The 15,424-nt window shown below is 49.9% G+C and overlaps 1 protein-coding gene and 1 long non-coding RNA gene across 2 annotated transcripts in view; both read right to left on the reverse strand.

The window, feature by feature from the left end:
* Positions 1 to 15,424, reverse strand: part of LOC127569315 (uncharacterized) — a 152,387-nt gene that overhangs the window by 30,032 nt on the left and 106,931 nt on the right. The gene's annotated exons all lie outside the window — the stretch shown is intronic.
* The window catches only part of LOC127569313 (platelet-derived growth factor receptor beta-like), a 90,823-nt gene that overhangs the window by 5,193 nt on the left and 70,206 nt on the right, over positions 1 to 15,424 (reverse strand). Inside the window, 6 exon segments of the mRNA XM_052013831.1 lie at positions 1,728 to 1,850; positions 4,200 to 4,316; positions 6,543 to 6,699; positions 9,593 to 9,746; positions 10,708 to 10,818; positions 15,280 to 15,384. Coding sequence (XP_051869791.1) covers positions 1,728 to 1,850; positions 4,200 to 4,316; positions 6,543 to 6,699; positions 9,593 to 9,746; positions 10,708 to 10,818; positions 15,280 to 15,384 — 767 coding nt within the window.

The raw sequence follows: 15,424 nt of genomic DNA on the forward strand, positions 1-15,424 counted from the left end.
GACCTGTATGATCGGTATACAAGACAAGTTTTTCACTGTACCTTGGTACAAGTGACAATAATAAACCAATACCAATACCAATTACATTTAAACAGAATTAGGTAGATTTAGAGTCACAGTCATAGACCAATTTGTCACAATTATCAAGAGAAAGTGTAATTTACTCAAAAGAAAGACAGACAGAAAGCGAGCCTTGAGATTCCAATTTAGATTAGTTTATTGTCATATATACCTGGGTGCAATGAAATTCTTTGCTGGTGTGAAGCTCAGGGAGTAAACAGTGTGCACGGTGATAATAAATACCACAGTAAATACAGAGATGAGCACAAAGCAGCAGAATGTCACAAAGAATGTGCAATCTGAAGCAGTGCAAAAAGAAATGCTGAAGTGCCAATAACAGAATAACCGAATTAAGAGTTTGAGCCCCACTCGGAAGAAGATGTGCACTTTCTGTTGAACTGTTCACTGACTCAGGAGAGCCAGTCTTTCACCCACTTTTTCATAGAACATAGAACACTACAGCACAGTACAGGCCCTTTGGCTCACAATGTTGTGCTGACATTTTATCCTGCTCGAAGATCTATCTAGCCCTTCCCTCCCACATAGCCCTCCATTTTGCTATGATTCATGTGTCTATCTAAGAGTCTCTTAAATGTCCCTAATGTATCTGCCCCCATAACCTCTGCCGGCAGTGCGTTCCACGCACCCACCACTCTCTGTGTAAAAAAACTTACCTCTGACATCCCCCCCATACCTTCCTCCAATCACCTTAAAATTACGTCCCTTCGTGTTAGTTATTGTCGCCCTGGGAAAAAATCTCTGACTGTCCACTCAATCTATGCCTCTTATCATCTTGTACACCTCTATCAAGTCACATCTCATCATCCTCCTCTCCAAAGAGAAAAGCCCTAGCTCACTCAACCTATCCTCATAAGACATGCTCTCCAATCCAGGCAGCATCCTGGTAGATCTCCTCTGCACCCTCTCTAAAGCTTCCACATCCTTCCTATAATGAGGCGACCAGAACTGAACACAATACTCCAAGTGTGGTCTAACCAGAGTTCTATAGAGCTGCAACATCACCTCACACCTCTTGAACTCAATACCCTGACTAATGAAGGCCAACACACCATACGCCTTCTCAACAATCCTATCGACCTGCACCGCAACCTTGAGGGATCTATGGACGTGGACCCCAAGATCCCTCTGTTCCTCCACACTGCTGTGTGTTTTAATCATTTTATCTTTCTTTTATTGGAACTGGTTTATTATTGTCACATGTACCTAGGTACAGCCATAATCTTTTGTCTGTGTGCTATCCAGACAGATCATTCTGTACATTGAGGTGGTAAAAAGAAAACAGCATTAAGAAACAGCTCCTATTTCTTGAGTTTATTTACAGTATGTTCCCCAAATGCCTTCCCACTTTTGGAGATATCCTCAAATGAGATGCTTATCCATCTACCCCACACTCTTCATTTTTCCTCAGCTTTGTGTTTGGATATCAGAACACCAATTTCCCTTCCATCCACCTCTTCCTGATTCCTTACCATTTTACTCTTATTCCCATGAAACAATGCATCAACAGACCAATTACTGCAGCAACGTTAACAGAAAATTCTTCAACCCAATGCTGCGATTGATACACTGCTACCGAAATGTCCAAATTTCCGTAAAATCAATGCATTAAATATGTGTGGTATTTATACAGGTCGTGAGGTACTCACATTCCCTCTTGAAATATAATTAGAATCGTTCACTATGTCTCGAGCCAACCCAAAGTCACAAATCTTCGCCAGTTTCCCTTCACAGATTAGGACGTTCCTTGCCGCCAGATCTCGGTGGACACACTGTCGAGACAAGACAATTATTGGTTCATCACAGCTGGTCATTATATCCCACAACCTCGGTGACAACATCGGGAATGGGACTGGGTGACCTTAGTGTAGGGAGACAGCCCACAGCTCTTCATGCAGGCATGGTAGCATAGTGGTTAGCATAATGCTTTACAGCGCCAGCGACCTGGGTTCAAATCTGGCCACTGTCTGTAAGGAGTTCGTACATTCTCCCTGTGTCTGTGTGGGTTTCCTCCGGGTGCTCCGGTTTCCTCCCACATTCCAAAGACGTGCGGGTTAGGAAGTTGTGGGCATGCTATGTTGGCGCCAGAAGCGTGGCGACACTTGCGGGCTGCCCCCCCAAAATCACTATGCAAAAAATATATTTCACTGTGTGTTTCCATGTACATGTGACTAATAAAGATCTTATCTTATCTTACCTTACCAAACAACATTTGCTGCTGATGTTCGGGTAAGTGACAAAAGTTTCGTTGGAGAGTTACGTTCTCAGTGGAGGAGAGGGAGGTGGAGGTTTGGGGAGGGACTCGGAGAGCTGAGGGCACTGCCACCATTGGTGGAGGTGTTAAAAATCAGAGATGATCGAGAGGCAGAACTTAGTCACAGAGCAATACAGCACGGAAACAGGCCCTTCAGCCCAACTCATCCATGCCCACCACAGTGCCCATCTAAACCCGCGTTTGGCCCATATCCCTCTAAACCCTTTCTGTCCATGTACCTGTCTAAGTGTCTGTTAAATGTTTTTAATGTACCTGCCTCACCCACTTCCTCTGGCAGTTCATTCCCTATACCCACCACCCTGGGTGAAGAAGTTGCCCCTCAGGTCCGTTTTAAATCTCTCCCCTTAAACCTGTGCCCTCTAGATTTTGATTCCCTTTCCCTGGGAAAAAGACTCATGATTTTATACCCTTCTGTCTCCTACATTACAAGGAATAAAGTCCTAGCCTGCCCGACCTCTCCTGATAACTCAGCCCCTCAAGTCCTGGTACCATTCTCATAAATCTTGGAATCTTGGATCACGGAAGAGGTTACAGAGACAATGGGATCTGAGGTCCAGGGGTGAATCTGCAGCCACCGAGAGTCTTCAGTTTGAGGATTTGAATGTTAAAGGAATCTAGGGAGATGGGGTTGCTGTGGGAAAGAGGGGCCGAGTGGCCTACTAGTGCGTTAGAGAGAGAGGTGCTGGGTGAAGGGCTTTGGTCTGAGTTAGGACATGGTCGGCAAAGCCTGGGGTGCTCTTGTGGATGTGAGAAGGATGAGGGAGGTCAGTCAGGCGCTGTAAGAGAAGAGACCAGACCAGAGATACCGACGGCAGTTCCTGGGACCCCCTCCCCGAGACCCTCAGGAACCGGATGGACATCTCATGAGCTGCCCGATCCAGTTGACCGTACATTGTCAATGTTCCAGCGTTAAATCTGTCCGGTTGGAAACAATGGAGACTGGTTGAGTGTTGGAGGTTGGGGATCGCCCAACAACATCCCCTCCGGTCCAAGTGGTTTGCTCCAGATCACAGATCAGATGGGGAAACAGTGGTGGCAGCCTGGAGCCAGCAGCGGATGCTGGAGAGCAGGAGGCCAGGCTGTGCTGGATTCCCTCACCGTCTCCTCCTGATCCACGGGAACAGGGTCCCCTTCACCCCCTCACCCACTCCCATTCCCCATCGCACATTTGAGACCAACATCAGTTGTCGATGGAGTAAAACAACTCAGGGAGAGGGAGAGGGAGAGAGGGAGGGAGAGAGAGAGAGAGAGGGAGAGAGGCAGGGGGAGAGATGGAGAGAGAGAGAGAGGGACAGATTCAAGCTGGTGACACACAGATACCCTCCCTGGATGTGTATGTAAAATATGTACATAATATAGAAACATACACATGTGATCATGTGGGTGTGCACACAGATGTCTGCAGATACACACGCACGTGCACACAGACAGAAAGAATGAGAGAAGGAGAGAGAGACAGAAAAAGAGAGAAAAAGAGAGAAACAGACGGGATGGTGCAGACAGGCGCAGGGACAGGAAGAGAGTCAGAAGGATGTGAAGGCAAGGATTCAGTTCAGAGACAGGGTAGGGACAAGGATACATATACTCCCTGTGTGCATGCAAACACACACACACACACCTGCATGCATACATGTGTGCAGACACACACACATCTGCTTGCACGCACACACACGCGCGCACACACGCGTGCACACAAACACGTACGCGTGCACACACACACACACACATCTGCATGCATGCACATACACACACACGTACATGTGCGCACACACACACACACACACACACACACCTGCATGCATGCACATACACACGCACACACAGGTACGCGTGCACACACACTTACATTTCTGAGTGCGAGGAACTCCATTCCGTGAGCCACCTGATAGCTGATCCCGACCAGGTCGATGAAGCTGAGGACAGGGGAGTCGCTGATGAGCAGCTTGTCCTTCGACACTTCTTGCTCTTCATGAGAACACACATTTAATAAGTGGTTAGACACAGCCAGAGAGCTGGGTGATAACTAATGTGATGCATCTATAGGGAAGGGGGATAGAACGTCAGGTGAACCCCAGTGGGAGGGGAACTAACAGAGTCCCTTCCCCGGGAGAGAACGGACAAGCATCGGGCAATGAGCAGGAACACAACACAGGGGTCTGGCTTGACCAATCTGCCCGGATTTTTGGAGGTAACAGGGAGAGCAGACAAAAGCAAAGCAGCAGATGTCATTAACTGAGATTTTCAAAGACATTCAATAGGGAACCGACCTGCACAACCCTCACCCTACCTCAGCAACGGAACACTACGCACCACCTCTTGCACTGCTGTGGACGTCTCTGATTGTGTCTTTGTTTTTAATGCACTAAGGTCTTTTGCACTGGCTGGTATAATTTATGTTCTCTGTGTTGCCTGTACCTATGTGCCTGTGATGCTGCTGAAAGTTTTTCATTGTACCTGTACCTCACCATACTTGTGCACATGACAATAAACTCGACTTGACGACAACAGGCTGCGTGGCTAAGCACAGCTTCAATCCCATATATAAATTCGCCAACGACATCAATGTTGTTGGACGAATTGCAGGTGGTGATGAGTCAGTGTACGGGAGCGAGATAGGTCACCTGGGTGAGCGGTGCCACAACAACAACCCCTTGCTCCACATCAGTGAAACTAAAGAGCTGATTGTTGACTTCAGGAAGGGGAAGGAGGGAGAACATGTGCCTGTCTACATTGAGGGATCGGTGGTGGAGAGGGCAGTAGCTTTGAATTCTTGGGCATTAACGTATCGGATGAGCTAACCTGGGCCCAGTACATAGATGTAATCACAAGGAAGGCGTGCCAGCGTCTTTACTTTCTTGGGAGCTTTGGCTTGTCACAAACCTCTACAGATGTACAGTTTAAAGTATCCTGACTAGTTACATCGTGGTCTGGTACGGCAATTCGAATGAGCAGGAACGTAAGAAGCTGCAGAGAGTAGTGGACTCAACCCAATACATCACGGACACATCCCTCCCCACCATCAGTAGTACCTACAGGAGGCGCTTCCTCAAAAAGGCAATGTCTGTCACGAAAGATCCTCACCATCTGGGCCATGCCGCCTTCTCTCTGCTCCCATCAGGCAGGAGGTACAGAAGCCTGAAGTCCCACACCACCAGGTTCAGGAACAGCTACTTCCCTTCAACCATTTGGTTCTTGAACCAACCTGCACAACCCCAATCATTACAACGCTATCACCACTTTGATCACTTTACATTAAAATAGACCTTTTTTGTTCTAATTGTGTTCTTTCTTGTAAAAATTGTGTATAATTTATGTTTTTCTTGTGAATGCTGCTTATCTGATGCTCTGTGCCTGTGATGCTGCTGCAAGTAAGTTTTTCATTGCACCTGTGCTCACATGGACTTGTGCATCTGACAATAAACTCGACTCGATAACAGGCCAATGATCTGAGGATTCATGGTGGCCTGTTCAGTAGGCTGGTGGCCAGCAGATGGCGGTCATGGTCCAGAGTTGAGGAGGAAGGAGCTGGGTGGGGAGAGGCAGAGACTGAAGGGTGAGAGATGTCCCGTTACACTGGCAGGACAAAGACCAGAGAATGGAAAATCAACAGGGAGGAAGAGAAAAGGGAAGAGATAAACAGAATGTGGAAAGTGAGAAAGGAAGATGAAGTATAGGCAGTATTGGTTTATTATTGTCACATGTACCGAGACACAGTGAAAAGCTTTTGTCTGCGTGCCATCCAGACAGATCATTCTGTCCATCAGTACATCGAGGTAGCAAAAAGAAAACAGAATGCAGAATAAAGTGTTACAGTTACAGAGAGAGTGCAGTGCCGTGCAGGCAGACAAATGAGGTGCAATGGCCACGACGAGATAGATTGAGAGATCAAGAGTTCATCTTTATTGTAGAAGGGTCCGCTCAATAGTCTCACAACAGCAGGATAGAAGCTGTCCTTGAGCCTGGTGGTACGTGCTTTCAGGCTTTTGTATCTTCTGTCCGATGGGAGGGGGGAGAAGAGAGAATGTCCAGGTGGGTGGGGTCTTTGATTATGTTGGCTGCTTTACCAAGGCAGCGAGAAGTGTAGACAGACTCTGTGGAGAGGAGGTGCAGAGAAACGGTAAGACAGACAGTGAGGTAGGAGGAGAGAGGAGGAGGAGGAGGAGGGGAGGGAGGGAGTTACCGGTGGGGCGTAGTTCTCCTGCAGGTAGGGGCCGTCATAGTCAGAGTGGGCGATCTGTGCGTAGCCGGGTTGGGGTCGGGGCTGCAACATTGGGGTGTACTCCAGCTGCTCGTCCTTGTTCATGTCCATGTAGCCCCCGTCACTCTCGAAGGACAGCGCCACGTAACTGTGGGGGGAGAGCACAGGGAGGGAGTGAGCGAGGTGGAGGGAAGGAGGGCAAAGGGAGGGAGTGGATGCACAGTGGGAAAGGGAGAGAGAGTGTATACATACCACACGCGCGTGGACACGCACACACACACACAGTGTCCCTCTCACACACCAGCGCGGGCACGCACACACACACACACACACACACACACACACACACAGTGTCTCTCTCACACACCCGCACGCACACACACACACACACAGACACAGTGTCTCTGTCACACACCGGTGCGCGCGCGCGCGCACACACACACAGACACACACACACACACACAGTGTCTCTCTCACACACCGGCGCGCGCACACACACATACGCACACACACACACACACACACAGTGTCTCTGTCACACACCGGTGCGCGCGCGCGCACACACACACACACACACACACACACACACACACACACAGTGTCTCTCTCTCTCTCTCTCACACACGGTGTCTCACACACACTGTCACAAACACAATATACACACACTGTGTCTCTTTCTCTCTCTCCCTCACACACACACAGTGTTTCTCTCACAGTGTCTCACACAAACATATATACACTCATAGTTTCTCTCTCACACAGTGTCTCTCTCTCTCTCACACACACACACACACACACACACACACACACACACACACAGTGTCTCTCTCTCTCTCACACACACATATACACACACACTGTCTCTTTCTCTCTCTCACACACACACACGCACACACACACAGATGGACCACTCCTGGTGACCTGACCTTTCCAGAGGTTGACACCGGACTGCCCAGAGTCTGAGCCAAGACAAACACCAGAAGAATGTGATGGGAAATGGTTCACACGGTTACTCACTGATGGAAATTCCTGGCCATTGGACGAGGGTGTGTCAAACTCCCAGAACTGCTCCACCCAGCCCACGGCTCAGTCCATAACGCCCAGACTGATCCACTCGCACCTCCTGTTGCTAAACCTCACCCCAACCAAGGTCCGATAGGGTAGGGGGTTCTCGCCAAGGTCAAGTCCCCAAAACGTGGGGCAGGTGAGAGGGGAAGGAGGGGAGATCAGTCAACGGGAGGTCAACACAGGGACACAGAGACGGTTGTGTTTATTCAAAGAACGCAGAGAGGGGCAATTCTGCTCACAGCCCCCCAACTGCTGAACTTAAGATCGCGAGACAATAGGAGCAGGAGTAGGCCACTCGGCCCCTCAAACCTGCCCCATCTTTCAATATAACCATGGCTGATCTACCGCAGGCTACCTCCCCTCTCCTGTGCAACAGCCCAATTCCCCATTAAATACCCATCTCAAAGACTGATGGGAGCTGTGGACAGTGATGATGGTGGTCAAGGGACACAGCGGGATACAGATCAGTTCCAGTTAGGGGTGGAGAAATGGCAGACGGAGTTTAATCCGGGCAAGTGTGAGGTGTTGCACATTGGGAGGTCAGAGGTAAAGGCACAGTATGCAGTAAATAGCAGGACCCTTAACAGCATTGACGTACAGAGAGATAATGAGGTGCAAGTCCACAGCTCACTGAAAGTGGCCACGGAGGTAGACAGGGAGGTAAAGAAGGCGCACAGCACGCTTGCCTTCACTGGTTGGGGGGTTGAGTCTAAGAGTCAGGAAGTCATGTTGCAGCTGTACAAAACTTTGGTTAGAATGCAGGGAGTATTGTGTGCAATTCTGGTCGCCCCGTTACAGGAAGGGTGTGGAGGCTTTGGAGAGGGTGCAGAAGAGGTTCACCAGGATGCTGCCCGGATTAGAGGGCATGAGCTGTAAGGAGAGGTTGGACAAACTGGGATTGTTTTCCCTGGAGTGTCGGAGACCTGATAGAAGTTTATAATGAGAGGATAGACAGGGTAGACAGCTGGTATCTTTTTCCCAGTGTGGGAATGTCAAATACTAGACATGCATTTAAGGTGGGAGGGGGAGAATTTAAAGGAGATGTGCGGGGCAAGTTTTTTTACACAGGGAGCGGTGGGTGCCTGGAACGGGCTGCCAGGGGTGGGGGTGGAGGCAGATACGACAGAGGTGGTTAAGAGGCTGTTAGATGGACATATGGATGTGCAGGGAGTGGAGGGAGACGGACCGTGTGCAGGCAGAAGGGATTGTTTAATTTGGGGAGGACATGAATTTAAGGTGAGGGGGGAAAGTTCAAAGGAGATGTGTGGGGCAAGTTGTTTTACAGAGAGCGCGGTGGCTGCAAGAGTACAAGGGAAACCACTCAGTAGGTGGGCGGGCAGAAAGACAGAGATCTCTCGGGCTTGGACATAGGGTCAGGAGATTGAACCAGGAATGGACAACTGTGACCAGCCCCAGGGGAGAGGAGGGTGAGGGGGAGGGAGGGAAGGGGGAGAGGGGAGGGAGAGGAGGGGAGAGGAGGGTGAGGGGGAGGGGAGGGAGGGAAGGGGGAGGGGGTGAGGGGAGGGAGAGGAGGGGGAGATGGGAGGGAGAGGCGAGGTGGGGGAGAGGGGAGAGAGAGGAGGGTGGGGAGGGAGAGGAGAGGAGAGGGAGGAGGAGAGGGAGGAGGAGGAGGAGGAGGAGGAGGGCAGGGAGGGGGTTGCCATTCCTACCATCGAACCCTCCAGTGGTGCATTGGCCCAGTCACTGGATGTGGGTGTGCTTCTGGTCTCTGGGGTTGTCCCTCCGTATCAGAGGGGCAGGGAAATGTCACCCCGATCTGTGGGATGGAGTCACATACACACGGCTCAGGTAGGATCTCTGCTGGGATCTAGAGAACCAGATGGGCTTTTGTTGTTGGGTCCATCGACTCTCCTGCTAGCCCACTGCTGGTGGGATGTCTGACCCTGGCCAGCAGAGGTGAGATCTCCCAGCCTGGGTCAGGCCGGGACCACGGGAGTCCGTGTGGACGTTACCTCTTCAGCCGCTCGTGGTAGACGTTGGTCAGGGCTCTGTTCGATGCCCTCTGCGCGGTGTCGCTGTAGTACTGTAGGAAGCTGTGCTTGTTCCTGTACAGGTAGTCCACCAGGTCGCCATAGCGACAGTACTCGGTGATGATGTAGATGGGACCTGCCGGAGACAGAGGAACAGGGTCTCACTGTTGTCGGCCCCTCACCCCTCCACCCCTCACTCCTCCCACCTCCCCCTCACTCCTCTCCTCCCACCTCCTCATCCCTCCACCCCTCCCCCTCACTCCTCACCCCCTCTCACCCCTCCTCACCCCTATACCACTCATTCCTCCCCTTCACTCCTACCCCACACTCCTCATCCCTCATCACCTCCCTCTCACTCCATATCTCTCCTTACCCATCCATCCCTCACTACCCCATCCCTCACCCCCCTCCACACACCCACACACCCACACACCCACACACACACACTCACACACACACACACACACACACACACACACACCCACACACACCCACACACCCCACCCACACACACACCCACACACCCCCCACACACACCCACACACCCCCCCACACACACACCCACACACCCCCACCCACACACCCCCACCCACACACACCCACACACACACCCACACACCCACACACACCCACACACCCCCACCCACACACACCCCCACACACACACACACCCACACCGACAGTGAAAACTGTACCAGCGATGTTCGCTGCCCAGGTACAGGGATGGGTCAATTACTGAACCATTCTGGCATCTCCCTCATCCTCCTGAACCCTGTGTGAAAAGGGGAGGGGGGCCGGGGTCAGCGGGAAAGCGAGCCGCTGGCCTACCTGCCTCTCCCCCGGTGTGCTGGCACCCACACTGTGGGCTTCGGCCTACACATTGGGCCTGAGCTCTTGGCTGAGGCCCGTCCTTGACTCGAGGTAGGCCTGAGGCCGATAATCTTGGTGGGCCACAGGCCTTTGTCAGCAGTGGTTAACCTGGGGACTTGAGGTTGGTGGGCCTCAGGATTCAGGCCGTTGAATCACGTCAGACTTGACCCTGGTCTAGTGACGAGAGTGGAGAAGGGAATTGTGCTGGGGTTCACCGTGGGGTTTACCTCCTTTAGTACAGGCGCCCAGCAGGTTGACAATGTTTAGGTGAGGTCCAAGATGGCTCATTATTTTCAGCTCAGACATCAAGGCTTGTTTCTCACTGGTCCTCGCAGTGGCTGCAAAACACAACAGACAGAAGATAGGTTGAGGAGGAACAGGCCGCTGACATCAGTCACTCTCTCGAAACCCCTTGTGATTTTGAACACTGTGTGTAATATCGTATCAGTCCTTTATTGGTATTGGTATTGGTTTATTATTGTCACTTGTTCTGAGGTACAGTGAAAAACTTGTCTTGCAAACCGATCGTACAGGTCAATTCATTACACAGTGCAGTTACATTGAGTTAGTACAAAGTGCATTGATGTAGTACAGGTAAAAACAATAACAGTACAGAGTAAAGTGTCACAGCTACAGAGAAAGTGCAGTGCAATAAGGTGCAAGGTCACAACAAGGTAGATCGTGAGGTCATAGTCCACCTCATTGTATAAGGGAACCATTCAATAGTCTTATCACAGTGGGGTAGAAGCTGTCCTTAAGTCTGGTGGTACGTGCCGTCAGGCTCCTGTATCTTCTACCTGATGGAAGAGGAGAGAAGAGAGAATGTCCCGGGTGGGTGGGGTCTTTGATTATGCTGGCTGCTTCACCAAGATAGCGAGAGGTAAAGACAGAGTCCAAGGAGGGGAGGCTGGTGTCCGTGATGCGCTGGGCTGTGTCCACAACTCTCTGCAGCTTCTTGCAGTCCTGGGCAGAGCAGTTGCCGTACCAAGCCGTGATACATCCAGATAGGATGCTTTTGTTTCGAGAGACTAGCTGATGACCAACGTTGTCAAAATCAAAGTCAAAGTCGAGTTTATTGTCATCTGCACAAGTCCATGTGTGTACAGGTGCAATGAAAAACTTACTTGCAGCAGCATCACAGGCACAGTGCATCAGATAAGCAGCATTCACAAGAAAAACATAAATTAAACATAAATTATACACAATTTTTACAAGAAAGAACACAATTAGAATACAAAAAAATCAAAGTTCAAAGTGATCAAAGTGGCCATAGTGTCGCTATACTGAGGTAGTGATTAGGGTTAGAACATAGAACAGTCCAGCACAGAACAGGCTGCATCTGTTGTGCCAACATAGCTAATCCCTCCTACCTACAGAATGCCCATAACCCTCCATTTTCCTCTCATTCAGGTGCCCATCCAAGCCCCTCTTAAAAGCCCCCAATGAATTTGCCTCCACCACCCTATCAGGCAACGCATTCCAGGCATCCACCACTCTCTCAGTAAAAAAACGTAACCGCTCACGTCTCCTCAGAACCTACCCCCTCTCACCTTAAATGCACGCCCTCTGGTATTGGATCGCTCAATAATGGGAAAAAGACATTGCTTGTCCACCCTTTCTACGCCCCTCATAATTTTATACACTTCCAACAGATCACCCCTCAGCCTCTGCCGCTCCAGAGAAAAGAGCCCAAGTTTGTCCAACCTCTCCTGAGAGCACAGGCCCTCTAATCCAGGCAGCGTCCTGGTAAACCTCCTCTACACCCTCTCTAAAGCCTTGACATCCTTCCTACAGTGAGGTGACCAGAATTGTACGCAATACTCTAAATGTGGCCTGACCAGAGTTAAGCAGAGGTGCATCATAACTTCTTGACTCCTGTACTCAATACCGCGATTAATAAATGCAAGCATTCCATAAGCCTTCTTAACCACCCTGTCTACCTGTGTAGCCACTTTCAATGAGCATGGACTTGCAATGAGCCATTGTGCCGGTTGGTTCAAGAACTGAATGGTTGAAGGGAAGTAGCTGTTCCTGAACCTGGTAGTGTGGGACTTCAGGCTTCTGTACCTCCTGCCCGATGGGAGCTGTGAGAAGATGGCACGGCCCGGATGGTGGGGATCTTTGAGGATGGATGTTGCCTTGATGCCAGAGTTTGGTTCTGGAAAGTTCCAGAACAAGGCAGTTGGAGCAGTAAGCGTGGCGTGTGGATCTGTGAACTGTTCTACAGCCTCCAGCATCTTAGAGAGTGAATAGGGGAGATACAGAGAGAAATGCCTCCATTAAATCTCCCCTTAACTGGCTTGTCTCTGAGGAGAACAAGCCCAACTTCTCCCATCTCTCCATGGGACTGACGTCTCTTCCCCCTGGGAGTGTTCTGGGAAAATTCCGATAGGAGGCCTGTGGGAACTGCCAAATAATCCAAGGTCGGAATTGATAGCAGGATTAGTTAGATGGGCAGATTGGTCTCCCTCAGCTGGGTAATACTTCCATGTAGGAATGGGATTAAACATCTGGAGGTGAGCTGACCAAACTCAGGACATTCAGGGTCACAAAAGGAGCAAGGTGAAGTCAACTGGAGCCATTGGTGAGTTCAAATCTCACCACAGCCATTTGAGAGAGTTTAAAATGATCAGAAGATAAAATATTGGCCTCAGTCAAAGTGACTACAAGGCTTTTAGATTATTAAAGGAGCATTTGTCGGCTCTTGGACTGTACTCACTGGAGTACAGAAGAATGAGAGGGGACCTCATAGAAACATTTTGAATGTTGAAAGAACTGGATAGAGTAGATGTGGCTAAGCTGTTTCCCTAGGTGGGTGAGTCCAGGACTAGAGGGCACAGTCTTAGAATTAGAGGGGACTGGTTTAAAACAGAAATGAGGAGAAATTTCTTTAGCCAGAGGGTAGTGAATTTATGGAATTCTTTGCCACGTACAGCTGTGGAGGCCCAATCATTGGGGGCGTTTAAGGAGGAGATAGATAGGTATCTAATTAGTCAGGGTATCAAGTGATATGGGGAAAAGGCCGGGAATTGGGGCTAGATAGGAATAGTTTTAGTTTAGCTCGTGGAGCAGACTCGATGGGCCGAATGGCCTACTTCTGCTCCTTTGTCTTGTGATCTTGTGAACCAAACTAATTCTCCGTGGTCCATTAGGAAAGAATTAACAACAGTTAAATGGTCCTACGGACTCTGACCTCATGATTTACCTTGTTGTGACCTTGCACCTTATTGCACTGCACTTTCTCTGTCGCTGTGACACTTTACTCTGTACTGTTATTGTTTTTACCTGTACTACATCAATGCACTCTGTACTAACTCAATGTAACTGCACCGTGTAATGAATTGACCTGTACGATCGGTATGCAAGACAAGTTTTTCACTGTACCTCGGTACAAGTGACAATAATAAACCAATACCAATACTTGGACAGGTAGATAGATAGGAGAGATTTAGGGGGTTTTGGGCCAAATGCGGGCAAATGGGACTGGCTTAGATGGGAATCAGAATCAGGCTTATTATCACTGGCATATGATGTGAAGTTTGTTGTTTTGCGGCAGCAGTACAGTGCAAGACATAAAAATTACTATAAATTACAAAATAAATAAGTAGTGCAAAAAAAGGAATAACGAGGTCGTGTTCATGGGTTCATGGGACTGTTCAGAAATCTGATGGTGGAGGGGAAGAAGTGGTTCCTGAATCATTGAGAGTGGGTTTTTCAGGCTCTTGTACCTCCTCCCGACGAGGAGGGCATGTCCCGGATGGTGAGGGTCCTTAGTGATGGATGCTGCCATCACATTCTTGGTTGGCACGGACCAGTTGGGCCGAAGGGCCTGTTTCCCCTATGACTCTAAAGGAAGGTTTGATTCTTTATTACTGTGGGCTGTGTCATCATTGACATATTGCCATGGCAATGTGGAGATGCCTATAAAGTTACATAGTGATGCTCTAACAAACTCCAGTTACCACACGGCTCACTACCACCCCCCCCACACCCCCCCCCAGGGCAGCTGGGAACCAATTCCTCGGAAGGTCCACCATCACACCAACGTGAGACACAGGGAGACCCTAGAGAGGACAGGAAGACTGCAGTGTGTCTCCTTCTCACTTTAGAGTGGTAAAGAAGGCGTACAGCATGCTTGCCATCATCGGTCAGGGCACTGAGTAGACAAGTCAGGAAGCTGTGTTACAGTTCTACAGTTAAGTAGCACTAGGAGTATTGTGTGCAGTTCTGGGCACCCCGTTACAGGAAGGGTGTGAGGGCTTTGGGGAGGGTGCAGAAGAGGTTCACCAGGATGCTGCTTGGATTAGAGAGCATGAGCTATAAGGAGAGGCTGGACAAACGGGAGTGTCGGAGGCTGAGGGGAGACCTGATAGAAGTTTATAAAATTGTGAGAGGCGTAGATAGACATAATATTTTTCCCAGGGTAGAAATGTCAATAATTAAAGGACATGCATTTAAGGTGGGAGGGGGAAAGTTTAAAGGAGATGTGTGGGGCAAGTTTTTACACAGAGAGTGGTGGGTGCTGGAATGTGCTGCCAGGGGTGGGGGTGGAGGCAGATATGACAGAGGGGTTTAAGAGGCTGTTAGACGGACACATGAATGCACAGGGAATGGAGGGAGATGGATCATGTGCAAGCAGAAGGGGTTAGTTTAATTTGGCATCGTGTTCGGCACAGACACTGTGGGCTGAAGGGCCTGTTCCTGTGCTGTACTCTTGTGTTCTATGTTCCGACTGGACAGCCCTCCCCTCCCCTCCCTTGCCTCCCCTCCCCTCGCTGGATGGGAAAATGCAGACTCACTCTTCAGCATCTTCACCGCAACCTTCATGATGGAGTCCGAGTGACTCAGGCCCTGAGCTGTGGCTTCCACCACCCGGCCAAAGGCTCCCGAACCCAGCGTCCTTCCTGCAGAGATCCAACGTGCACAGGTCAGCGCGGCAACTTA

Source organism: Pristis pectinata, chromosome 4, assembly GCF_009764475.1.
Source record: "Pristis pectinata isolate sPriPec2 chromosome 4, sPriPec2.1.pri, whole genome shotgun sequence".
Taxonomy (NCBI): Eukaryota; Metazoa; Chordata; class Chondrichthyes; order Rhinopristiformes; family Pristidae; genus Pristis; species Pristis pectinata.